Source organism: Rutilus rutilus (genome assembly GCF_951802725.1).
Source record: "Rutilus rutilus genome assembly, chromosome: 19".
In the NCBI taxonomy this organism is placed as follows: domain Eukaryota; kingdom Metazoa; phylum Chordata; class Actinopteri; order Cypriniformes; family Leuciscidae; genus Rutilus; species Rutilus rutilus.
In genome coordinates, this window is record NC_140232.1 from 18,438,718 (window position 1) to 18,465,143 (window position 26,426).

Consider the following 26,426-nt stretch of genomic DNA (forward strand, 5'->3'; position numbering starts at 1 on the left):
ATTTCACTTTAACACAGTAGTCTGATTTGCAATCAAGTTGGTCAGTCTATACAAGGTAGAATGATTCAGTCTACACTATTTTTTTTAAATGTTAGCTTATGTAAATATGCATCAGATGAATGTTTTTGGCTGCTTTGTCAGCTGTGCTTACTGCAGCATTTGCAAAATTGCTTCATGCATTGTTAATTTGCGTTATTTGTTTATTTTATAAATTTTTTGCTTTATTTTGTTGTAAATTAAAAATGTAAGAAATCATTAAATAAATGATACAATTAACAACAAATAATTAAATTAATAATAATAATTAATAAATAATACATTTAATATCATAATTTCTCTCTCTCTCTCTCTCTCTCTCTCTCTCTCTCTCTATATATATAAATGTTACATGGTAAAATGTTGTAATAGGGCTTTCATCAGTCAAAGAATTGCAGTCCTCATGAAATCAAATTCAAATAATTTTGGCTTTTAGTGTGAATATTTTAGCCTTAAGGTTATCTATGAGCTAGTGTGCTACAAAACAATGACAACATTCTCATTTGGAAGATATAAGCATTCAAAACTTAGACTCTCACTTCCGCAAATATGGATCAACATTTTTGATGACATCACTCTGCACTTCAGATTTTCTGTTCAATAAAATGCTCTCTAGAATCTGAAGCATCCCGCCCCTGCACTATACATAGACGTTGAAGCTGTAGCTGAAATCGGTCAATCGTTCACACTATTGCTATTTTTTTACATGGTGAATGGCACGTAGTGCACTATAGGGGCTAGGAAACGATTGGAAACTAGCAGAGGTGTCAAGTAACGAAGTACAAATACTTCGTTACATTACTTAAGTAGAAATTTTGGGTATCTATACTTTACTGGAGTAATTATTTTTCTGACGACTTTTTACTTCTACTCCTTACAATTTTACGCAATTATCTGTACTTTCTACTCCTTACATTTTAAAAATAGCCTCGTTACTCCTAGTTCATTTCGGCTTGTTTTCATTCCGGCTTGTCGTCGTTAAAAAAAAATTGGCCAATTACACAAACGGTTAATAGATCTGAGTCCCGCCTCCTGAACAACACACATCGCTAAACTGATTGGCTTTGTGTTTTCTTTCTAACTTGTGAGAGGCTGTAGTCACATTTGGTTGTGCGAAGTGCGAAGCGCCAAAACTCCTCCGAGTCCTAAGGAAACCTAGATGCGTTAAGCGAGGGAGAAATCAACAGTTCTGTGCTCAAGAATACGGGGCAAATCGCGTCAAATATTGATTTGGGGACAGACGTTTTTACAATATAATGACAATCGTAACATAACACTAACATAATCGTTAGTGTGTGTGTGTGTGTGTGTGTGTGTGTGTGTGTGTGAGAGAGAGCGAGAGAGAGAGTGTGTGAGTGTTGTGTGTGTGTGAGCAAGAGAGAGTGTGTGTGTGTGTGTGTGTGTGTGTGTGTGTGTGTGTGTGCGCGCAACTCTACATTACAGGGTCAAAATATCCCCACAAAGATGTCAATATCCGAAATCCTTGTCCTTTTTTCAGAAAACAGCTTATAAATCAGACTTTTGTTTTTTGAAAATGTAAAAATGCAGACAGTTTTCTGTGATAGGTAAGGTTAGTCTATGGGGGGTAGAATACTCAGTTTGTTTGTACAGTATAAAAATCATTATGTCTATGGAAAGTCCCCATAAAACATGAAAAAATAACATTGCTTGGTCTGTTGAAGGCTGGTCTTGTTGAAATGAGAAGCCTGTTGATCAAATCATCCCAGTCTCATCAGCTGGACTGAAAGAAGTTTCAGTGCTCTTAGGACACTGAAAACATGGCTCAGAGCAATGGTCACAAGTGACACTTGACAGTATTGCTGTGTGTCGTGTCCAACAGGACAAACTGGACAGTATTGATGTGAAACATATGCCAACAGTTAATTTCTGTTAAATGATTAGTTCACTTAGTTAAAAATGAAAATTCTGTCATCATTTACTCACTCTCGAGTTGTTTCAAACCAGTTTCTTTCTTCTGCTGAACACAAAAGAAGATATTTTGAAGAATGTCGATAACCAGACAGTTGATGGTAGCTATTGACTTCCATAGTATTTCTTTTTTTTTCTACTATGGAAGTCAATGGGGTCCATCCACTGTCTGGTTATCGACATTCTTCAAAATATATTCTTTTGTGTTCATCAGAAGAAAGAAATTCATACAGGATTGAAACAGTTTGAGGGTGAGTAAATGATTTTCATTTTGGGGTGAACTATATCCCTTTAATGAAAGATGCAGACATGTGTTTGGCTTCTTCAAAAAGCAAGGAACAAGACAGTATTGCACTATTGCATTGCACTATGAGCGGAGTAAAGTTAAGTCTCTGTTAAACTGCCACCATGTCTTTATTAGTTATTTGTAACATTACAGAATGAATTAATTTACGTATTGTTAAGGTCAATATAGACTAAAAACCTTAATACATTATCCTATTAATTTCCTGATTCCTCAGCTTATTTAGCTTATTTATTTAGAAAATTCATTTTCTATGGGCATATATACGGCTGAAACAGGTAGCCTAGTGCATCATCCCAAAATTTTCAACATCAACATTTTAATATAATTATAGTCAAATATGGCCTTTAGAAAAATGCTTTTTTTTGAGGAGCTGGGATAGTGCACTATATAGGCCCCTGTGGCACGGCCTAAGCTTTTGTCCTTAATGGCATTTTTTTCCTTACATTACTTTTACTTTTATACTTTAAGTAGTTTTGAAACCAGTACTTTTACACTTTTACTTGAGTAAAAAGCTTGAGTTGATACTTCAACTTCTACAGAAGTCTTTTTAAACCCTAGTATCTATACTTCTACTTGAGTAATGAATATGAATACTTTTGACACCTCTGGTTCAAACTAGAACACTAGAAACAACACTGATGAGTGGAAGAGATAACAGATAACGGTGCCATGCATGCACTAACATAAATTTCAAAATCACACATCTACACAAACTACACTTTTCAAACTATACATCCTCAGCTGATTATGATCACTGTTTTGCTTTAGCAACAGTTTCATATTAAATCTAAAGGGGGAATCTATTAGACCCTGGCTGTCATAAGCTGTCAAATGCGGCTTTGCCGAGCTCAACGGCTGTGGCCGAGCTGTGATAGAAGTGAAACGCTATTGGCTATTTTAAAAGGGGGGAGGAGCTGATCGATATGTCCCGCCCTGTCTTCATGTTTCAGTAGAAATTACGTCACCACATTGAAAAGCGCTGCACATTTCAAGGCACTTCAGTGGGCCTTTAAACTGTAGATGTCTGTGCCAGGTCATTATAGGAAAACCATTGGGCTTGTGTCAAGATTATTCACCTTTGAGCACACAGAACATTTTACTTTGGTCTAGTCAAACAATCCTTCAATAAATAGGTTTTGTTTGAAAGTAAACACATTGACTGTGGTCATCCAAAGTCCAGGGACAGGATACAGTGGTGCTTATGGGATGATGAACCAATTGAGATGTCAACACTGCACATAGCTTATCATTGAGACAGCGATATGTTATGGTGAATAACATTTGTGTAATAGGCTTTCACAGATGCAGTGAATGACTTGGGTTAATGACCCAGTCACTGCACACAAGTTGGAGCACAGACTTTAGCACTTGGATTAAAGTTCGTTTTTCTTGGTTTTCTGTTTGAAAATATTCTCTTTTAATGTTTATTACGTTATTATTTAACTACTGTGGACAAAAATATTGCCTTATCACCTGAGCTTTGGCGCGAATGAAAAAGTGTGACGGGGAGTTCAAGTATCGTTCCTTTAACATTTTAAACTAATGAAAGGGCTATTAATGCATTAGCAAGATGTTTTAGCAAAGATGTGCTAGAAATAATTATGATATAAAAGATGTTTATTTTCATCTTGACTATGTGCAAATAATCTTTTTTTATTTATTATGTCATGTTGCCTTCTGAAATCTGGCCTCTCTGAACCAACCTGGTCTCACGACAAAAACAAAAAAACTAAAATTGCTTTCTGTGACTTGTTGGTGAATTCACAAGGTTTTTAGAAAAAGGTCCATTCCTAAACCTAATCCTCAGTGGGGCATAAGCAGATTGTATGATTGTATAATATTTCCATAAGAGTGTGTTGTCTAAGCTGATACGTTTTTAACACCTTATGAGTTTACTACACATCCTACAGCATTGCACGCTCAGTCAAATGTTTTAGTTATGCTTCTGTTGTCCAGGGTATTTTTCACAAGCAAGTCTGTTCAATGGGTGGTGCCATTGTGTGTATCTGGGTGTTGATCGTTCAAATGACACAACATTTAAAATATATTTTTGGAAAAAATATCTAAAAACCTATTGAATTGACCGCACATCTGCCCATTTCCATGCTGTCTGCCCTGACTAAGGTCTCTTCAGAGGTGTTCTGAGGACAGGCTGCGGTTTGATCGAGAACAGCAGTAATCGTCACGAATTATGGCTTCGGACAGGGGCCATATTTGTGGACTTTTTTGTGAGGGAGTTCTGGCAAGCAAATTCAAAGACGTGAACATGTCTTATGGGGGAGAGAGTGAATTGGCATTTGGCACCCACTGCTGTCAAAGTCATCCGTGTATGCTGATGTGTCTCCAATAAATCAGATGTGCGTGGATCTGCTCTGCTCCAAGCGGAGGGGAGTTCATGATAGTACTCCTTTCTATATACTGAAATGATATATACTGCTAATTTCAACTAATAACAACATGCAGATTTGTTGTGCTTGAAATACTAGATGATTGTTGGTAGATTTGATATCCCCAATGAGGTCTGGACCTCAGTCATTTTTGGTGCTGTAAGGATAATGCACATCGCCATGATAACCGACTGCTAAAACCGCTTGTCAATGTCAAAGTGTTTGAAAAGACCAATCAAATCAAAGTAGGCGGGCTTTATGCTCACAGAAGTTGTGAGCATGAATTCCAGCACGACGCTTCACGCTTCAGTTAACGGTCACAAAGTGCGATAAGATGTAAGTAGCTAAACTAAACAGCTGTTTTACAACAGAAGTTTTAAATGACCAACAGAAATAATCAGTTTGCAAAGACTGTATCATTTAAAGCTCAGCTTTGGGAATGGAAGATATACAGGTCAAGATAAGGAGACTGAGAGAAGAAGAAAGAGAGAAGGTGATGGAGATGAGAGGGGAAGAGCAGGTATTGCATACTGTGCCCAGGATGAGATTAACATTATTACAGTGTATTCCTGTTTAACACAGATATATGTTCTTTGCTAATTACAGTGGAAACCTTTAAGCTCAATTTAACAACACAACCACCTATTATAAATATAGTGCCATAAAATGATTGTATAATAAAGAGCTTTTTGATGGACAGAGGCCACTGGGCAAATTTGGCCAGGATGCCGGGGTTACACCCCTACTCCCTCGAATGGGATTTTTTTGTGACCACAGAGAGTCAGGACCTCGGTTTAACGTCTCATCCAAAGGACGGTGCTCTTTTGACAGTATAGTGTCCCCATCACTGTACTGGGGCGTTAGGACCCACACAGACCACAGGGTGAGCACCCTGTCGGCCTCACTAACACCTCTTACATTGATATATTGGTGTTCATTAAAAATATCTGTATTCATTCTGCATCACACATCTCGTCTTTATTGGATTTGCTACACAGCCACCCATAAAAATCTGCTACCCATTGATGATGCAAACAATACAACACAATAATAAATAAATCACTTTAACATTTACCTCACCATTAATCTATTTACACCATTTATGTTGAAAAACCAATGACCCCATTAGATTTCACAATAAGTGCATGATGGTTAAGCTATTTACTGCAGTCCCAAGAAACGTGGGTCTTAGCACAAACCAGATGTATAACCATTGTGTCCTTGACCAATACCAGGTTGTTTTAAGGGGCTTGTCCTCTAAATAAATAAATAATTAAACTACCAGAAGTGCCGAAGACTTCAGAGCAATGTGTGCATACACAGGAAACATTCAGAAGCATGAGTAGAGTCTTGGAAGTCAGTCTATTTTTCCTCCACTAACAATATGTTCACTAAGGAAGCAAGCCAGTCTACCACTGGAGCAGTGTTTTCTGTTGAGCATGCGGTTTTGCGTTTAAAGGCCTAGTGATTATGTTGCCGTGTTGATTCCTTAATTCTCCCTGCGCCGTGCTGTCTGCCATAAGCCTCGCACGACACAGGGTCCGCTGTGAGCGCTGAGCAACATGAAAGTCTACTGCTGTGACTCAGGGAGTTTCAGATGCAGGCGGAGCCCTTTTTGGACTGTAGTTTATTTACGCTAGGCAGCGGGGTGAAGTCGGGGAGAGAGCTGGGTTTGCTCGCTTTGAAACATGAGGAGAAAGAAGAACAGCAGAGGACAGCAAAGTTTGCCATTACATAAGGCAGTGGTTGGCTCTTTTTGTGCAGAAAAACCCAGATGGACAGCAGGACCACAGGGCCGTTCACATAAAACTTTTTCCACAAGGAGCGTGTGGCCATAAACCAATTCCTCTTCATCTGAAGGCATATTTAAACCTTCTGTGGTAAACTCGCCTGCACATTCAGCATAATGGTTTGCAGAATTATGAGAGAAAAATGTTAAATGTTTGGTTGATAGATTAGATTTTGAGGGACAGAAAAAATGCAAGCAAAAAACAGTAAGCAATTTAACAAGAGCTTTAATGAGAGAATATTCGGTCAAAGTATGTGACTGTGTGACGCTGTACTTTATTTATTCATTTATTAAAGTGGCACAAATCCCAATAAAGAAATGATTTGGTAGATTAACTCAAGTAATGTCCTCATTATTACAGTATTAGGGAGGATTACGGTCATTATCGCAGATCCACTTGACATAAATCTGCTGTAATTCAGCTTGCGGGTCTGGATTTGCATTCACTGATCATCACAGAGAGGGTCTGCTAATGATGGGCTTACACAGGGAAATTGAAGGCTGCTGTTTGTTTATGTAGCTTTGCACTACATTTGGAATAATGATCATTTGCATGTAAGCAAATGGCGAAAGAAACATCATTATCGGACATTGACTGCTTTTCCTGTGGTGGATTTCATCCCCTAAGTCCTCCATTATATTCTATATAATGTGGTTTCTACTAGTACTTTCCACTATACATCTAGGCACTGGAGGTTAAGTGAACACTTGCAACGTATTGAGTTTCTCATCCCCCTTTCTGTACAGTGTGTGTTTGCAGTTATTTTTAACACCAGTTTACATTCTGTTGGAAGTGTCTGCTGCCTTTTGACCTTTTTGTTTATCTTCAAGAATGTTTAAATGTGACCACACAACAATAGCTAAATAAATTAATAATTCGATAAATAGATCTATCTATCTATCTATCTATCTATCTATCTATCTATCTATCTATCTATCTATCTATCTATCTATCTATCTATCTATCTATCTATCTATCTATCTATCTATCTATAATATTGTTAAATGACAACATGGGACAAGTGTACCTACCAATGCATAAATAATAAACATTTTAATTTTGGGTGAACTTTTGCTTTATCAGAAGTGTGTCTCTCTCTCTCTCTCTCTCTCTCTCTCTCTCTCTCTCTCTCTCTCTCTCTCTCTCTCTCTCTCTCTCTCTCTTCCCCCTCTCCCTCTCCCCCTCTCTCTCTCTCTTCCCCCTCTCTCTCCCCCCCCCCTCTCTCTCTCTTTTCTCCACCACCCCTGTCCGTCCTCCTTGCCCCCATTCAGCATAATGCTTTTTTAAAGGACAGAGAGCAGCAGGTGGTGCACGTGCTGGACTGTCAGTGAGTATTTTTATGTTCTGGTCTGTTAGACCGATGGTAGTCTGACCCAGCCGCTGACACATATTCTTATGCTGAACACAGTGCTGGAAACACCTACTGCACATTTGGCTTGTGAACACAAAAGTGTTTTCAGAATGTCTGACTGTCCCTCAACCTTTTTTCTTGTGTGTATAGGTGCAATTTGAGGGGTTCCACAGCCAAAATCACTTAATTGATATTTGAGGGTATAAACTAATATATGATTCTCCTTTAAAATTATTCATATATATTTGCCAGAACAAAACAAACTTGAAATATCTGTAAGCTTGTAGTATTACAATATGTTATAAACAGAAAATTATAGTATTAGGATTTCATTTCTTTTCACCACAGATGAGCTTGATGAATGGATTCTTAAGTACTGTAGGCTGTGTATAACGGTTTATTATGATTTACCTGGGGGGAAAAAACACTGTCTGTGTCTGTAGCTCTTGAGCACTGAAATGGTCAACCCAGATAACCCTTAAGGAATAGATCTTTCTGAGAGACTTTCTTCCCGTGGGACTTTAATCAGGCATAATTTGGAAAGCACTTCCTTTGCATGGTTTCCGAGGAAAAGTCTGGCCCCATCGGATTGTACAGACAGGGAAATCATGACTCCCTTTAACATTTTACAAGACATAAGTACGGACACAAACCCTTTTTTTATTCCATTTTCTACATGTGGGGTGGCTTATCATTTTGCATTTTTAATGCCAGCAAATTTGCATAAAGGTTATTTACTTGCTGCTGTACTTCTTGCTCTTTTTAAATTTAATTGATTTATTTTAATTGTGTTTATTTTAAATATTGAACCACTTCAGATGTGGTTATGCCGTGGGTCACAGGCTTTTCAAATATGTGCTCATTAGTCAGTGTGTGTGTGTGTGTGTGTGTGTGTGTGTGTGTGTGTGTGTGTGTGTGTGTGTGTGTGTGTGTGTGTGTGTGTGTGTGTGTGTGTGTGTGTGTGATTTGGTAATTAGTTTGAGGGGCAGAGAGAATGAAAATTATGTAATCACTGCTGTCATATTTTGTGCTCATTACTTGGCTTGTTTATTGACCAAGTTGACCCCTTCGTTGCTTAGGTCAGAAAAAGTCAAAAACATATTTTTTAAGTGTTTCTGGTAATAACAGCAAAATGAAAACATTGCCTTGTTTTTACTTCACCCTTTACTTCAACTCAAAAATGTAAATTGAATACCTAAAGCAAACAAAGTTAAGCTTTTAACCTAATTGTGTTTGAAATGATGAGCAATCTGTGTAGCTCTTACCCATTAACAGCCCATTGACGTAATAAATTATACAATCACAACCATTTCATTTAAATTAATCTATTCTAATTCTAATTATGTTGTAAAGCATATTGGTCAGAATGCTTCCAGAAACAATTATGTCGAACAAATAAAAAACAACAAGCTTTCTGTGGATGGTACATGGCAATGAAGCTCATTATGGTTCTGATCTTCTTGTGATAAACATAATGTTCGGTTTTGCCATAATAAAGACTTGGAATCCCTGTCTGTTAACACATTCATATGCTAATGGGACATCATGTTCTCATGGTTTTTTATTTACCTACTTTGTGATATTTCTACATTGCTTGAGGTGTCCAAGTGACCTCCTCACACTAAACATACACGTAAAAATAACAAACAGCATTTTTAGCGCCTTTGAAGGGCACTCTGGGCAGAGGATGCTACTTGAAGTATCACATATTTTTTACAACGTTACCTGGATTTAAATCCATCACCATACACCCAAGGACTTTCAAGGAAATATTCCTTACATGTTTTCTATTTTTAGTCGCTTCCTCGTATCCATGCGAACTGGAATCATTTTGATAACATTTTTTTATTACCAAGCAATGCTTAATTTTGTTCAGTCTGTGGTGTGAAAAGGTCGCATTAGCAATTAAAGAAAAACACATAAGCAAAACATGGTCAGGTCAAAGTGTCTGAATCATTTTTGGTCCCAAATTTTTATATATTTTACTGGTAGTCCACTATATGAAGAAATTGTGGGTATAATATGTCACAGTTTACTGTATTTTGCTATCCTCACTTACATAAATTAACTATAGTGTACTGCACCCACTAATAAGAAAATATCAAAAATGATATCTGGTGTTTGACTGTATATATATATATATATATATATATATATATATATATGTATATGTATGTGTGTGTGTGTGTGTGTATATCTGTATATCTATATATGCAATATATGTAAATATATGCAAATATATATATATATATATATATATATGTGTGTGCGTGTGTGCAAATATACGTACATATAAATATAAAATATATTCACACATATATTACAAAAAATATAAACTTTTATATTAGATGTGATTAATTGCGTTTAATAGATATGACACCACTTACACTTATATATATATATTTATATATATATATTTATTTGAAATATATATAAATATTTTATATAAATATTTATATTTGTTGTGCAAGTATATATATATATATATATTTTAGTGGTGTCAAATTGATTATATATATATATATATATATATATATATATATATATATATGTATATATATGTATAAAATGAATATTATATGTTTGTTTATCATCTTATGTTGTAATTTGTGAATTATATAAACGTTTTCTCTATGGTTCTAAGTTTGAAATGTTCATAAAAACACAATCATAAGAAATGGGATTAAAAATTGTCCTTCAATCTGTAAGGAATTTGTATTTAAGGCAAGACAATGACAGTATAGAAATTCCGTTTTTAGAATGTTTTTTATATAACTAGCCGTTTCTCTAATAAAAGATAAACAATTGAAGGTAAGACATGTTATGATTGTACCATTCGGATTCAGATTAAAGGACCACACATGTATAGCTTTGTGAAGTACAGCTTGTTAGTACTCACTTCAGATGCTGTGTCCTTCAGTGTCAGTATAGGCACAGTGATGCTCACTGTCAAATGGATTTCACATGGGTACTGAATGACGCACAGCTGTAAGAGCATACACGCAGAAGCTCACAAGACGTTATGTAAGTGCTGTGATAAGTACTCCTGTGTAACAGACACATGCTATTTTCTTCTGTTGATTAGATTCGCCGAAGTATGCACTTTCTTCTGATTCTGCTATTAAACTGTCGTCTTTGCAGCAAATGGGTTGGAAAAGATGGAGCATCTGCTCAGCAGCTCATAACCCTGAGCCAATCAAGACATTTGCTGGACAGCCAGTGATAAAGGTGCTTTTTCAAGTGATTGCAATCCATCAAGACAGTTTAATTGGCAAATGTGGCCAATTTATTCAGAAGTTTGCAGTTAGCCGAAGTGGAAAACATTTGTCCTGGCTTTCGGTCTGAACCGGTATCCTAGTTACCGATGATCTTTCTTTGCGGGGAGCTGAGTAAACATCATGTTTTTCGTTCGTGGGAAATCTTCACCCACACAAGCTGTAACTTTATTTACGTTTCCAAGCAGTAGGTGTGTGCATAAGCCACATGTTCATTTATTATTCATAAGTAACATAAATGGAGCGGGAAAAAAATTATTTCACGTCTTTCAAAATCAGTATCAAAGTTCAAACTGAAAAAAAAAAAGTAATTTTATGTCATTTTTATTTAGTTGCTACATTTCATACTGGAATAAGTATTGCATTTCATCAATGATTTGTAATGTCTCTTGTGTAGGACTTATTGGACAGTCCAAAATATTCACGCCTGCACAACCACATTCACAGATTAGTATTCCTCAACACTGCCAACACATCAGAATGATAGATGAGTTCAGATAGATGAGCGCAAGTACTTTGGCACAAAAGCTCTGACTTGGAGATCACGGTTCCAACAGCATATACTCAAAAACGGCATAACTCACTGTTTGTATAATTGTCAGAAAAGAGATTGTGGTGAAACGTCCCAGAAAGAGTTTGCGTGCTCTGCTTATTGTGAATATGATGGGAGATTGTATTGTAGCAAAGCAAAAGAAAATATAGCCAAAGCACATGTGAAAAATTTTCCTCTTGTACCACATCTGATTTGTCAATTAAAAAGTCTCCCACACTGACATCTAACACAGTTGAAACTGTTCCCAAATCAAATTATTTGGCCTTTTTACAGCTGCTTTTGCAATGTTTTTTAGAGAGCAAATTGTGTGTGCTCAAAGACCGCTGGGCTGATTTTTACCCCCTTTGCAGCACCAAACCAAATATTGACCAGGAACAATTTAGTAGTGATAATGTCCCTATCTGTTCTGTCCCCATCTTTTCCACAGTGGCCCACAAATCATCTGTTCATCTCAGACCTAATCTCTTCCATATAGCAGGCTTTTTTATTGCACATGCCGGGATTTTGAGGGGGAGGGAGCAGCAATAACAGAGTTTTGGGAGTCAGAAAAGGGGAGAGGGGGAGTTATAGATACTGAGAAGATCCAGACTAAAGCTTTAGTCTTTATTAATGAGTATTCAAAGCGAGACACTGACACTGATGTTCAACACGGTAAAGCCGCTTGATTTTTAAGCAATTTATTGTATAAAGTGCTATATAAATAAACATGACGTGACTTTACTAGAGTGCCGAATTGCAGAGCTTGTGCAAACATATCCGCGTTGCTATTATCAGATTATTATCTTTTCTTATGCTTTATTACAAATGCTTTCTGTTTTCTAAATTTTGTTGTGTGTTTATTTTGTTATTGAGAGGAAAGCGCACAGGACATTTTTACATATTCATCTAAATGTCGCTCTCAGCAGTGTGGGTCGACGTCAGACGTTTGATAACAGTATATCGCTACTCGCGTATTTCAAACTTCGTTTTAAGTGAAGAACGAAAAAAGAACTTCGCTATGAGTATATCGGGGCCTTAAAGGGACAATAAGTAGCTTTTTAGGTATTTTATTATCTCAAATCAATATTTTTATTCATAAATATGCCCTCAATGGTGTACAAATACCTATGCCAATGATCAGACTAATCCTCGTAAACGAAGAATTTATTATCTTTATATACATGGGACGGGTAGGTCCACGGAGGCTTCCATGTAGTTCCGCCATCTTGAAAAACTATAATAGCAGAGAGGGACAAAAAGTACTAGGCCAACGCGTTTCCAGCAACGCGTTTCATTCAGAGCCAGCGTCACGTGACTGAAGCCAGCAGAAGCGGAGGAGCAGAGCAGTTGAGGGGCGCTTGTCACTGCCGCGGCAAGTTTAAAAGGATGCACTGCACGGTTATTTATACACCGTTCATTCATACATACATATGAGTCACAGGATAAGGAGTCCTCATCATCGAAAAAGTCCAAAATAGACCGTAAAAGGAAACGTGACCGGATTACAAAAACAAGGGTTAATGTCGGGATCGCTAATGCAGGAGAAAGCTTTCAAAACAAGAGATGCTGAAGTTGCCTGCTTTCTTCTCGACAGGTAAGCCAATGTTACGGTCTTAATTACAAGCTTATTTTTCATTGCTTGGTTGTGAACTTTATTATATAGATAGTAGAACATTTATAGTTATATCTATTTATCTATTCATAGTAAGTTAAACAGGCTCTTTGATGAATAGCAGCTATTGAGCTATTGATGATATCTAACAGTGCACGTACTTCAAAAATATAACGAATAAAGGCGGCATTACTACTAACTACCATAGTTAATGTTTTTCACAGTCAGTAATTTATACTGTAAAAAAAATTTTTTCGTTGATTCAAGTTTCAGTTTGTTTTAAATAACAAACCTGTTCACCCGAAGGAAAACTCGAAGTGCTATTATAAGACATCCTGTCATAGCTTTTTGGTACATAACGTCTACCGTAGATGCAACGCGCATTTGAAAAAGTGAGGCGCTGGAGAGCATTATTCGTTTGAATGCAAAATACAGTTTCACCACTAGATGGGAGAAATTCCTACTTAGTGTCCCTTTAAAGGAACACTTCGACTTTTTGGGACTTTGGTTTATTCACCGTATCCCCCAGAGTGAGATCAGTCCATACATACCTTTTTTATCTCCGTGCGTGCTTTAAGTCTGTTTGACGCACCCACCGCTAGCCTAGCTTAGCACAAAGACTGGATGTAAATGGCTACAGCTAGCATACTAATCCCAATAAGTGACAAAATAATGCCAACATTTTCCTATTTACATGTTGTGATTTGTATAGTCACAGTGTGTACAAATAACAAGGTCATATGAGACACAGACATTTTTTAAACGTTTAAATACTGGGAACTATTTTCTCAGAAGGCGAAGCACTGCTACTTGGGCGGAGTGATGAGCGCAGCACCCGAGAAGCGCCGTTCCGTCAACAAAACCAACGTGACTAGCTAGTAGCGAACGTGATTCGTGATCATGGCTGACTTTGATGAATTGTCAGAGGATTTTTATTTGGTATCAAACCAAGATCCAGAACCACATCGTTTTGAGCCAGAATACACAGACGAGGAGTTACAAACTTTGGAAGCTGATAGACAATGCCAAACAGACTGAGGTCGAGGGGAGAATCAGAACAGGAGTAGCCTACTATTTCACAAACAAGGTCACTGTTTCTCAAAAATGAAAACTGCCCATACCACCCTCCAATTCATTATAAGTTGAAGGCTTCAGTCCTGAAAGTTACCTTTAGCGCCGCTTATTTGTTACTGGGGCGATAGAGCACGTTTGTGACAACACAATACTAACATTACAGGGGATACATGGAGCCCGGGAACAACTGTAATATATAGTGAGCACCCTATTCATGTAATAGTGTCACGAAGGTTACATTACATCTAACGTTAGCTAATGGCACTGTAACAGTAGGCTAGTCATCTAAAAACATAACGGAACACTTACCGCAGCCGCAGGTGATCCACTTTGTCCTGTCTTTACTATCGATGGGATGGCCGGAACGTTATCCTTCAGCACATGTTTCATGCTCCGTGTGGCAAATTAAATTTTTTCAAAATAGTCGTCCTCAGTGAAATGTTCTGAGCAAACGCGATAGTCCTTGATGATGTCTACAGGTGTTATTGGATCTATATCCAGAGCAAGTATCCATTGATTCATCAGGTCAGCGTTTTTGGTTGGAATTCCCCTGTTTATTGTCGCAGCTCTTTACAATACAGCGAACACCCATGATTGTAAACTTTGCATTTACTATCTAGTAATTGCTGACTCTATTACTCCAACTCTGAGCGAACTCTCTGCTCCTCACCACGGCGCTTCTCGGGTGCTGCGCTAATCACTCCGCCCAAGTAGCAGTGCTTCGCCTTCTGAGAAAATAGTTCCCAGTATTTAAACGTTTAAAAAATGTCTGTGTCTCATATGACCTTGTTATTTGTACACACTGTGACTATACAAATCACAACATGTAAATAGGAAAATGTTGCCGTTATTTTGTCACTTATTGGGATTAGTATGCTAGCTGTAGCCATTTACATCCAGTCTTTGTGCTAAGCTAGGCTAGCGGTGGGTGCGTCAAACAGACTTAAAGCACGCACGGAGATGAAAAAGATATGTATGGACTAATCTAACTCTGAGGGATACGGTGAATAAGCTAAAGTCCCAAAAAGTCGAAGTGTTCCTTTAACGGTACAAATGTATTGTGCATCCCTGTTTTTTTTGTCCGTTTTGGACAATGTGATTTAAAAAATAATAGCCAAGTTGTAGTGTTCATATTTAGCGTAATAAAGTAGTTTTCAAATATCTCTGTTTTTACTGTAAAATCACAAGAATATGTTTTTCTAATTTTAGTAATTCAGCAAACCCTCACGAGCAAGGTTTGGGTTTACATTAAGTGTGGATGTGTGTTTGTGAACTCACTTAAGCCACTGAAAATCCCTTCCCCACACGATCAGTCCTAACCAGCGCCGCTGTGAGGGCTGTTTTGCTGTGCTCAGCAACTGTGGGATGGAGGGAAATATATCTTGTTGTCACTAGAAGAGGGCTGGACGAAGGAGAATGGGAAAAATGGTTGTGCTGGGGATCCTCAGCAGAAACGTTTCTTCAGAGTAAATTAGATATTTAACGGCCCTCTCCATTCCCAAAGCCACTATTCATTTAAGCTAGATTTACTCTTACAGGTACAATTTAGAAATGGATCAAATAAAAACACGGTGTCATAGAAAATCTTGATACCTAGCGGATTTGGTGCCACATGCTAGCTCTGCTGATTTATACTGCAGTTAGAGGGCGAAATAGAGGGCGAAAAATCAATTGCATCCTCCAAGTCTTATTTATGGCTGCGCAAAAGCAGAGGATGGAGAGGACGGCTGGTGAACTTGGCACCAGAGGAGCTCAACTGCAGAGGACAGAGTTCACAATGTGCCAAAACATAACATGCATACAGTGCATATATGATAAAAGGAAAATATTAAGATTTAATAAAATAATAATTTATACCTTTGTTTTATCTTCCCTTTCTGCTTCAGATCCCAACGGAGGACCTCATTTTACGGGCTGCCGCTCCAGAGAGCAGGAGACCTTTCGTTGCTGGTGGAGCGCTGGGACCTTCCAGAACCTCACCGAGCCTGGAGCACTCAGGGTCTTCTACCAGACAATGCCCATGAAAGGGTAACTGAAACCAAAAGTGAACGTGACATTAATATAATATAATACAATTTATATATATATCATATATATATATATATATATATATATATACTGTATATATAGTATATAAAATATTCAATATTGTCATGCTTAAATTGTGTGTTATTTGGCAGAATAGTTATATGACTATAAGCTAAAATGAATAATTGAAGTGCTGTGGCTTCTCACCAAGTTTTTCACCGTTTTAAGTCAACTTTTCAGTACTTTTTTTACTTTACTTGCGGTTTTAACAAATTAATGATTAAAAGTGCAAGTAAAATATGTTTTAATTAATGAGTTTATAAAAGCTGCATGCATAATAATTATAAAATAATCATCAAACGCTGTTTTCATGATGTCATTTGTAAGTATTTCAAGTCAACTACCATACATTTACTGATAGATCCATGCATTGCAATTTACAATTATGTCTAATATTCGTATACATCTAATGTTATGTTTTCATTATTATTTGATATTTAGTGCCTTCTCTAGTGAGTGGCAGGAGTGTCCAGACTACACACGTACTGTGGAAAACGAATGCTACTTTAACAAGACCTTCACACACATCTGGACCTCGTACTGCGTCCGTCTGCGCTCGGTTCCTCTGAACATAACCTATGATGAGGAATGCTTTTCAGTGGAGAACATTGGTAAGTTAATATCTGTGAAAGTGCTTCATTAAGGTTTTGACACATCTATGTTGGAGGCCTGACTTAAATGTTTTGTGACTTCCTAGTTCATCCTGACCCACCAATTGGGCTGAACTGGACTCTACTGAACGCGAGTCGCTCAGGGTTGCACTTTGACATCCTTGTGCGCTGGGCTCCCCCTCCGTCAGCAGATGTGCAGATGGGCTGGATGAGTCTGGAGTACCAGGTTCAGTACCGGGTCAGGAACACCTCCCAATGGGAGAAGGTATGTCTCTAGCACCAGAAACATTAAATTTTGCAGTTTGCAATTTTTTTTTTTTTACAAGGAATTATTGAAGTAAGAACATTGTGTGTGGGAGAGACTCGTTTTATTCTCAGCCATACATGCGACTTTATTTATTTTCAGCCTATACCCGGATGCTGAAATTGCCATGCATTCAATATATATTAAAAGCGATTTATGAAAAAAAGTTGAAAAAAATGTAACATTTTCTTGGCTTCAAAAGTTTGGGGTAAATAAAAATAAGAATACTCTTACTCAGAGAGTCTGCATTAAATTGATCAAAAGTGAGAGTAAATTATAATGTTTATAATGTTACAAAATATGTCTGTTTCAAATAAATGCTGTCCTCTTGAACTTTATTCATCAAATAATCCTGAAAATCATGGTTTCCACAACAATATAGCAGGAAAAACAAGAATCATTACTAATAATTGAGTACAAGTAATAAATGATAATAATTTTGCACTAAATCAGCATATTAGAATGATTGATAAAGGATCATGTGACACTGAAGACTGGAGTAATGATGCTGAAAATTCAGCTTTGCCATCACAGGTATAAATGATAGATAGAAAATAGTTATTTTATATTGTAATAATTTTTCACAATATTACAGTTTTTACTTTATTTTTGATCAAATAAATTCAGTCTTGGTGAGCATACAAGACTTATTTCAAAACCATTAAAGATCATAATTATTCCAAACTTTTGACTGGTAATGTATAATTATATTTATACAAGTGCTGTCAAATCAATTCATTGTGATTAATCACATGTAACAAAGTTTTTGTTTATAAAAACTTTTATAATATATGCGTGCATGAATGTATATATGTGTGTGTGTGTAAATCATGACTCCCTTTAACATTTTACAAGACATGTACGGACACAAACCCTTTTTTTATTACAATTTCTACATGTGGGGTGGCTTATCATTTTGCATTTAATGCTAGCAAATTTGCATAAAGGTTTATTTACTTGCTGCTGTACTTCTTGCTCTCTTGAAATTTAATTGATTTTAAATATTGAACCACTTCAGATGTTGTTATGCCGTGGGTCACAAATATGTGCTCATTAGTCTATGTGTGTGTGTGTGTGTACACACATGCACAAACAGTACATATGTATATGTATTTATACTGCTATGTAGTATCTTAATTAAAATGATTGTTATGGCATGCATAGTTGTACTAATGCTGTTTAAATAATATATTTTTCATATTAATATATTAAAATTAACCTTTAACATTTCACATCTACCAGTCAGAATCAAGCATTCAGTAGTGCTGTGGCATGAAATAATATAAACCTAGAGAATCCATTTAGCAAAGTAAGGCAGAGTTCATCAGACCATCACAGAACATTCTGCTCCAACTGTTTTGATCTTCCTCTCTCTTGGTGGACTCTCAGCCATTGCGGTGGAGAAAAATGGTTGTACCATCCTACTTATTGTATTCTGAGAAATACAATTTTGTGTTGGAGACGCAACATAAGCCAGTATTCATCTACTCTTTCTAAAAGGGTCACCAGTGGTCCAGAGCAGTCCTGTGTGCTCTGTAATTCAGGCGCGAGTTGGGAGATCTTTGCGTCTGGCAGGATCTTTAAGAACCTCTCTCTCAGTTTTACACTCCTTGACAGCCACGTTCCCCCGGCCTACCCGATGGTCCTGCCCAGACTGAGCAGAAGCACGAAAAACCACATTCGGCCACATGTTAAATCGCTGCCGTATGCTGCCAGGCCTGAATGCATCAGAGGGGAATAATTCACTGTTATATTTCTGTAGGTCACACACACAAGTACTTCAGATTTTAGTTTCCCCAAGGGTGTTTCACAGTTATAAACTTTAGGAGTATTTTTAGTGAGGTTCTTGACTGTTATTCTCTTTGAGGGTTAAAATACGGTGCTAAAATGCCATTTTACAAATCTTCGCTTGGAGAAAACATGGCTGGATAGACAGATAGATAGATGGACAGACAGACTTGGAGAAAACATTATTCTCACATATCCATGTCACATATCTAATTGCTCACAAATGGCAGTTTTTTTTTACTCAATCCCTTGATTTCTTATTTACTTTTTCATCCTCTTTTATTGCAGCTGGACACACAGCACAGTGGCACACAGCAGTCCATCTACGGTCTGCTCACTGACGAAGAGTATGAAGTCCGTGTGCGCTGCAAGATGTCATCCTTTAAAAACTTTGGCGAATTCAGCAGCAGCATCATTGTCCATGTGGCACAGATACCAAGCAAAGGTTAGTCAACATCAAGAGCTTAACTTGTTTTTTGCAGAAAGTGAATCCAGCTGTGCAGCCGAACCATCATGAATCATTTAAGCAAAATGCTTCAGGGTAAGGAAAGACCAATTTTCTTTACGCAGAATCAACGTTCCCGAAGATGTTGGTGTTGATTTTTGGAGTGATTGGAGTGGTGATTCTTCTTGTCCTCCTCATCTTCTCCCAGCAGCAGAGGTGAGAGATTTTGTTTATAACACCTATATTCTTTGTGTATTTCACAAAGAAATATATAGTCATATTGGTCATATTTCATCCCCAAATCAAAATATATATATATTTTAAATAAAAATGATATTCAACACAATAAAAAGGAAGCCTTTTTTTAAACCATTTAGATTTTAAAAGTAAAAATCTGCATAAATAAAATTCAATACAACAAATACCACTGTGATATACAAATTTTTTTTTGTGCAAATGTACTTTAAATGTATTATTTCATATTCTAATATATTTTTATATAATAGTAATAATAATATTAATTCATTATGGTTTTAAATAAAATACATATATTATTTGTTTTTCATCAAATTTTTTAGCATTTATTTTGGGGTGAAATATGACCCGAATGTAATTTGTGTCATGTTAAGCTGTAAACAGGGAGTTGCTTTGACTGTACACAATTACAATTACAATATTTTCCCACAGGTTGATGGTAATCTTTTTACCACCTATTCCTGCACCTAAAATTAAAGGCATCGACCCAGAGCTGCTAAAGGTAATTTTGCATAAAACATAAGACTTTGCATTTCAGTCTTCATGTATGTTCATCATTTTGTTAATCTTTTTCATACAAATTATGTTTGTTTTGGTTTTGCAACTGCAATTAATTATAACCATGTGTAATACAGTATGCATAGAATGGAAAATGTAATGCCTGGTGCTTTTCTGTTTATAAATATGATAGGAAGAAAAATTTAAAGCGATAGTTCACCCAAAAATGACAATTCTGTCATAATTTAATCAACCTCAAGTTGTTCCAAATCTGTATGAATTTCTTTATTCTGCTGAACACAAAAGAAGATATTCTTAGTCAATTTTTGTGAATGATAAAGGCATTAAGCCTCGCATGTAGCACATTATAAAATGCATTACAGCAATTATCATCAAAACAATGAGAGGTGAATACATGAATATGTACATAATGCAAAGTCTTTCATTAGAATTGTTCAAATTGCGGCAGGAATCGCTGCAGAGCGAGATTATTTTGAAAAGGTCATAATTGTTGACATGTTGTGGACATTTTCCAGTAATTTTCTCCTTCCAGAAAGCACTGGGACTTAGTTTAACAACCCTCATACTCCATTTTTAGAGTCCATTGTAAGCAGTAAACAATTACACCCCAGAACAAACACGGATGCCCACATGGAAATGCTGTTTTTGATGCATCCAATAATACAAATGATTTAGAAAATGAGTGTATTTGTTTTATTCAGGGTTTCTCAAACTCGGTCCTGGAGGGCCACTGTCCTGCACAGTTTAGCTCCAACCCTGATCAAACACACCTAGCTGTGAGTTTTTAGTGATCCTGAAGACATTGATTAGCTTGCTCAGGTGTGTTTGATCAGGGTTGGAGCTAAACTGTGCAGGACAGTGGCCCTCCAGGACCGAGTTTGAGAACTTTTGTAGGTCCTGTTTAATAACACTATATATTCTCTCCTTCACAAACAGAATGGAAAGCTTGACCAGCTCAATTCTTTGCTGAGCAGTCAAGATATGTACAAGCCGGACTTCTATCATGAAGACCCATGGGTGGAGTTCATCCAGCTGGACCTTGACGACCCTGCAGAGAAGAACGATGGCTCTGATACGCAACACCTGCTGGGCCTGTCCCGCTCGGGCTCTTCTCGCGTCCTTAATTTCAAAAGCGACGACGATTCGGGTCGTGCTAGCTGCTACGACCCAGAAATCCCAGATCCTGAGGACATGGCTTCCCTTCTGCCTGGCCATTCTGGACGGGGAGAGCAGCACCCGCTGGTTTCCAGAAGCAGCTCGTCTATCCCTGACCTCGGCGTGCAGCAGACATCAGAAGTAGTGGAGACGCCCGTTCAAACACAACCTGCTGTGCCCAGCTGGGTTAACATGGACTTCTATGCCCAAGTAAGTGATTTCACACCAGCGGGAGGAGTGGTGCTCTCACCTGGACAGCTCAACGGCTCTCCAGAGAAAAAGAAAGAGGAAGAAAACGAGAAGAAGATACAATTCCAGCTGCTTTCCGACGGAGCCTACACCTCAGAGAACACGGCTAGGCAGCTTCCCGCCGACGTGCCGCCCAGCCCTGGTCCTGAGCAGGGGTACCAATCATTCCCAACCCTGGCTGTTGAGGGGAACCTCTGGAATGGAGAGTACCTGGTGTCCGCCAGCGATTCCCAAACACCGTACCTGCTTCCCGAAGCTCCTCCAGTCCCCATACTGCCACCAGTGTCAGACTATACTGTAGTGCAGGAAGTGGACGCCCAGCACAGCCTCCTCCTGAATCCTCCTCCCTCGCAGCCCACGGTCTGTTTGCACAGCCCAAACAAACACCTCCCTGCAATGCCAACCATGCCTATGGGGTACCTCACCCCAGACCTTCTGGGAAACCTGACTCCATGAAGAGACTAAGAAGCGCAAAGTCGATGGTCTTGTTGTACAATCTCACTGTTAGAAACCAAAGTTGCAAGAACAACACAGGACGGATATAGCATTCTGTTTGGGAATTCTGCACATGGATTTACTCTGCTGTACGCTACAAAATGGACTACGCTGAAAACGTTTCTTCTCTTTTCTGCTGTTGCAGTTGCGCTACGCTAGCTCGCCGAGAGAGTTATAACGCGTTATAGATTTACAATCAGAAACGTCAGCTGGTTACATGCAAAATCACTACAGAAATATGCTCGCTTGCTGTGTCAGAGAACCATTTTGAAAATGTGTTTATATTATTACAAAGTTACAGGTGTAGTGGCATTGGGATGAGAAATATCTGATGAGATCAATTCAAACATATCTTTAGACAAAATTGTTTACACACAGATAAAAGACGCATCACTTTACTGCAATTCATCAACCCACATTTGCTCGTAGATTTGCTCATTGCATCATATCACAGTACCAGAAAACATTTCGTTTTGTGGACGAACGAGACTCTTTTTTGTTTTTTTAAATCTTTTTAGGAGAGAAATTAATGGGAGCCATTTTGTGCGCTGCATCCATCCTGCACATTTTATCCTTTGCCTTAGCCAGATAGATAAACTTAGCAAATGAACTTTTTTTCCAATATGCTAAAACGCTAAGAAATGGGGTTGTGTATTTTAGCATCACTATATATGACTGTAATATTTGCGATCATTGCTAGAAAATGTCGAGACAAGTGATTGTAATGATATTAGCCCACAGAACAAGCTGTTACCTTGCCTTGTTCAAAGAGCGAGAAATGAACTTGTCTTTGTTTTGTATTAATGTATCCAGGGGAAATGTCACAAATTAAGCGTTTGTAGTCTTTGCTGTGCAATGCAAACTGAATGGCAGGTTTTCTTATATTTTACCTTTGTACATGTAGCAGTTTTCTATTGATGGAGACACTATAAATGTATGCATTTACAATGGGAGTTACATTATGGAAATAGCTGGGAAAGAAGTGCCAATTTTTGGACTTGTATTACACAAAGACTGGCCATCAAATGAAGCTAAATCATTCTTGCCTGGATAATTTACTCAATGACAGGACAAAGCTGCTTTAAACTAGAGCTATTGTATGAAATAATGCATTATAATATAAGAAATAACAACTGGAGATTTTTTATTTGCGATCATAGACTGTTAAGAGTTCTCAAGCCACATGTTGAAAACCTAGTCGGTGGATTTCTCACATATGTAATTGTATGCTGTTGAAAAGTTTGTACAGAAAAAGTGTTGCTTGTGAAGTTGTATAGATGAGCTTATTTTGAGCGCTTTGTCACTCTTACCTGTTCTCTGTTTTTAGAGAAACACAGTGGAGGTATATGATGGTGAAGAAGGAGCTTAATTGGTCCTGGGTTTGCCTATGATGCTTGAATACTGGGTCCTAACTTGTTTTAGGTGTCTGTTGTAGTTGCAGTGCCTTCCAAAAGCGTTTGACTTTCTCCAGAGGTATTCGGGCAGTCTCACAAACCGTTTCTTTTGTTTTCTTTTACATAATGAATTGCTCTTAATACTTCATATTTCATATGCCAACAAAAACGAAAGAAATAGATGACCCGAAAATGCTAATTCTGTCTATTTAAGCAGTTTTAATGCAGATTTTAGTCTCATCATTTGCAAAGACAGTAGTGACCGAAAAACCCTAAAAAAGTAAGACCCATAAAAGTGGCCAGTATGACTGTGCGCAATATTCCAAGTCACCTGATGTCATTTGATATCTTTGCGTGAAGAACAGACCAGATTTGAAGCTGATACTTTAGTTCTGTTCAGACTGGGTCATGAAGTCAGTGAGTTGATCCATTAATTAATTCAAAAGAACAAACTCAAAAGAACAATTCAATCACATTTCCGGTTCGCTGATCCAGCAGTTGAAATATTTCCATTGAATAACGGCTTCAGGGAATATAGGGCGGCAGGACACCTATGGATCATTTTTGGGGGTTATTTTCAGAGCTGGTCACTATGAAGTGTCATAGTATAGAAAAAAGTCACGAGGAAGATTCTTCACAGTTCTATTTTAATGTTCTACAGTAAAAAATAGCAGCATACAGGTTAAGAACGGCGTTACTGTGAACATAAAAATGGCAGAATGTTCATTTTGGGTGAGCTGACCTTCATAAATGACTCTATTTACAGACATCGCATAACACGACTGATCTTCCCTGTTGATGTTCTGCCAGGTCTGTACAGATGCCATGAACAGAACCTGCTTGTTTACGACAGACTTTTTGGTCAGTTTTTTCTCCTTAGTATGTGAAAAGTCTAAAATCTGCTGTTATTTTCAACCTACACGTAGGTTAACGTGTCCTTAAGTTGCTGACAGTCCACACGCAAATTATGGAGTTATTTTATCGTCTCAGACCCACAGGTTTTGTTTACTGAGAAAGATTTTAAATTGCTTTTGGAGGGCAATGTATGTGTTTTCATAATAACAGCTCAGGCTAATCAAATGTATTGTTGATTTAATAATTTATTTTGTACAACTCAAGTGTTCTATTGTTCCACAGTACAATGAACTCCCGTAATTATGATGCTGAGCCTTTGTTATTGTGCAAACACACAGGTACGCCTGAGACAAATGGAGCCAGAAACTGTTGAACAATGAGCCAGAAGGGAGGACTTGATGCTGAAGCTCATATCAGAGATATATGTAGTGTAGATATTGGTGTAGTGAAAAAAAAAATTTGTATGGTACAGGAGAAAGTATTGTTTTTTATATTGAACTTGAGTTTGGGGAAAAAACAGTTCAGATATTTACTTTTATATTATGACATGCAGAAATTTACTCGCACATAATAGATATTTTAATAGTAACCCAGCCCACACTTTATGTGCCTCCATACACATAGAGCGGGACATAAGCTAAATCCGTAATAGTAAAGCATAGATAAGGGGTAATGATTTCACTTGTGAAGTCCAGCACATGTTTATTATTTTACACATTAATAGTGGGTCTATACATAATGTAGTCAATTTTTACACTGTGCTAAGCAACGTGCCATTCTTTTATATGTAAAGATATTGCCTTATTGAGAAATATCAAGTATTATACACCTCTGCTGCTGCCATTGCTGTGAAACCAGCATGTTCATGTTTTATTGGAAATGTCTTAAGCTCTCATGATATGTGGTGTACGATATGCATTTTAGCTTTTGCTGCTCCTCTCTCTTTCCTCCTCCTGTAGCATTTTCTTATGAATCTCTGTCTTTTGGGTAAATTCTTAAAATGCATAGGTCTGTCTGAACACGCAAGTTGACAAATGCACATGATATATAGACATGCTATAGTACATTTTATCTTCTGTAGGCCTATGTTTAGTCCTGTATGTGGCTATATATTTTTGGAGCAGTTTTATGCCAATTTTTCTTCAAATTATGTTTGCCTCATGGATGCACGCCGCTGAGCGTTATTATAGACATTATAAAGAACTCGATTCAGGTTTATTATTGAAACATTTGTACGGTTTGCTTTTGGAATCGGTTGAATTCGTCATACCTCAAATGAACGTAATTTGCAGCAGTTGCTTTTGTTCTGTTTTCTTCAATTTAATAAAGATAGCTTCAAACAATTTGATTATCTGAGGCTTTATGCTGTTGGTTGTTTCGTGTTTTATTTAATGACATGGACCGTTAATTTAATCTCGGTGTGCTGTACTGGATGAATGTGTGTACTGTGCGTTCGAGTGTTACTGTGAAAATATATACGTTTCAGCTATTAAAGCATCATTTCCCTCAAGGTGTGAGCAGACAGGCAAAATGAACTGAAATAGCACTGGACATAATAAGATTACCAAGCAATATAAGGAAAACGTGTTATTCTTGCATTATGGGCACCCCAGAGTCTGCATTTATCTAGAAATAAACCTTTAAAAGTGAGTTCTAGTAAACGTATTGTTTCCATAATATATATACACCGTACCGGTCAAAAGTTTGGAAACATAAAGGTTTTTTCTAAAGTAGTCTCTTAATCTCACAAAGGCTGAATTTATTTGATCAAAAATACAGTAAAAACAGTCATGTGAAATATTCTAACAATTTAAATTAATTGTAGCTGTAAAATTTACTGTAAATGTAAATTACTTGTAAATTTTCCTGTAGCTCAAACATTAGAGCATCGGTGCTTGCAACGCCAAGGTCATGGGTTTGATTCCCAGGGAAAGCAAGACCTGATAAGAATGTAAATGTGTTCCCTGAAATGCAA

The 26,426-nt window shown here is 37.4% G+C and overlaps 1 protein-coding gene across 2 annotated transcripts in view; it reads left to right on the forward strand.

Annotated features, from left to right (window-relative positions):
• ghra (growth hormone receptor a) overlaps positions 1 to 25,788 on the forward strand; it is a 40,140-nt gene extending 14,352 nt beyond the window's left edge. Inside the window, exons 3-9 of one of the 2 annotated variants that reach the window (XM_084388824.1) lie at positions 16,180 to 16,321; positions 16,823 to 16,992; positions 17,079 to 17,257; positions 19,373 to 19,529; positions 19,655 to 19,745; positions 20,217 to 20,286; positions 21,240 to 25,788. In XM_084388824.1, the coding sequence (XP_084244950.1) occupies positions 16,180 to 16,321; positions 16,823 to 16,992; positions 17,079 to 17,257; positions 19,373 to 19,529; positions 19,655 to 19,745; positions 20,217 to 20,286; positions 21,240 to 22,163 (1,733 nt within the window). In that variant the 3' untranslated portion in view covers positions 22,164 to 25,788. Of the gene's footprint in view, positions 1 to 15,787; positions 16,322 to 16,822; positions 16,993 to 17,078; positions 17,258 to 19,372; positions 19,530 to 19,654; positions 19,746 to 20,216; positions 20,287 to 21,239 lie in introns of those variants that run through there. The other variant, XM_084388823.1, reaches the window with a different exon arrangement.
• The last annotated feature ends 638 nt before the right edge of the window (positions 25,789 to 26,426 follow it).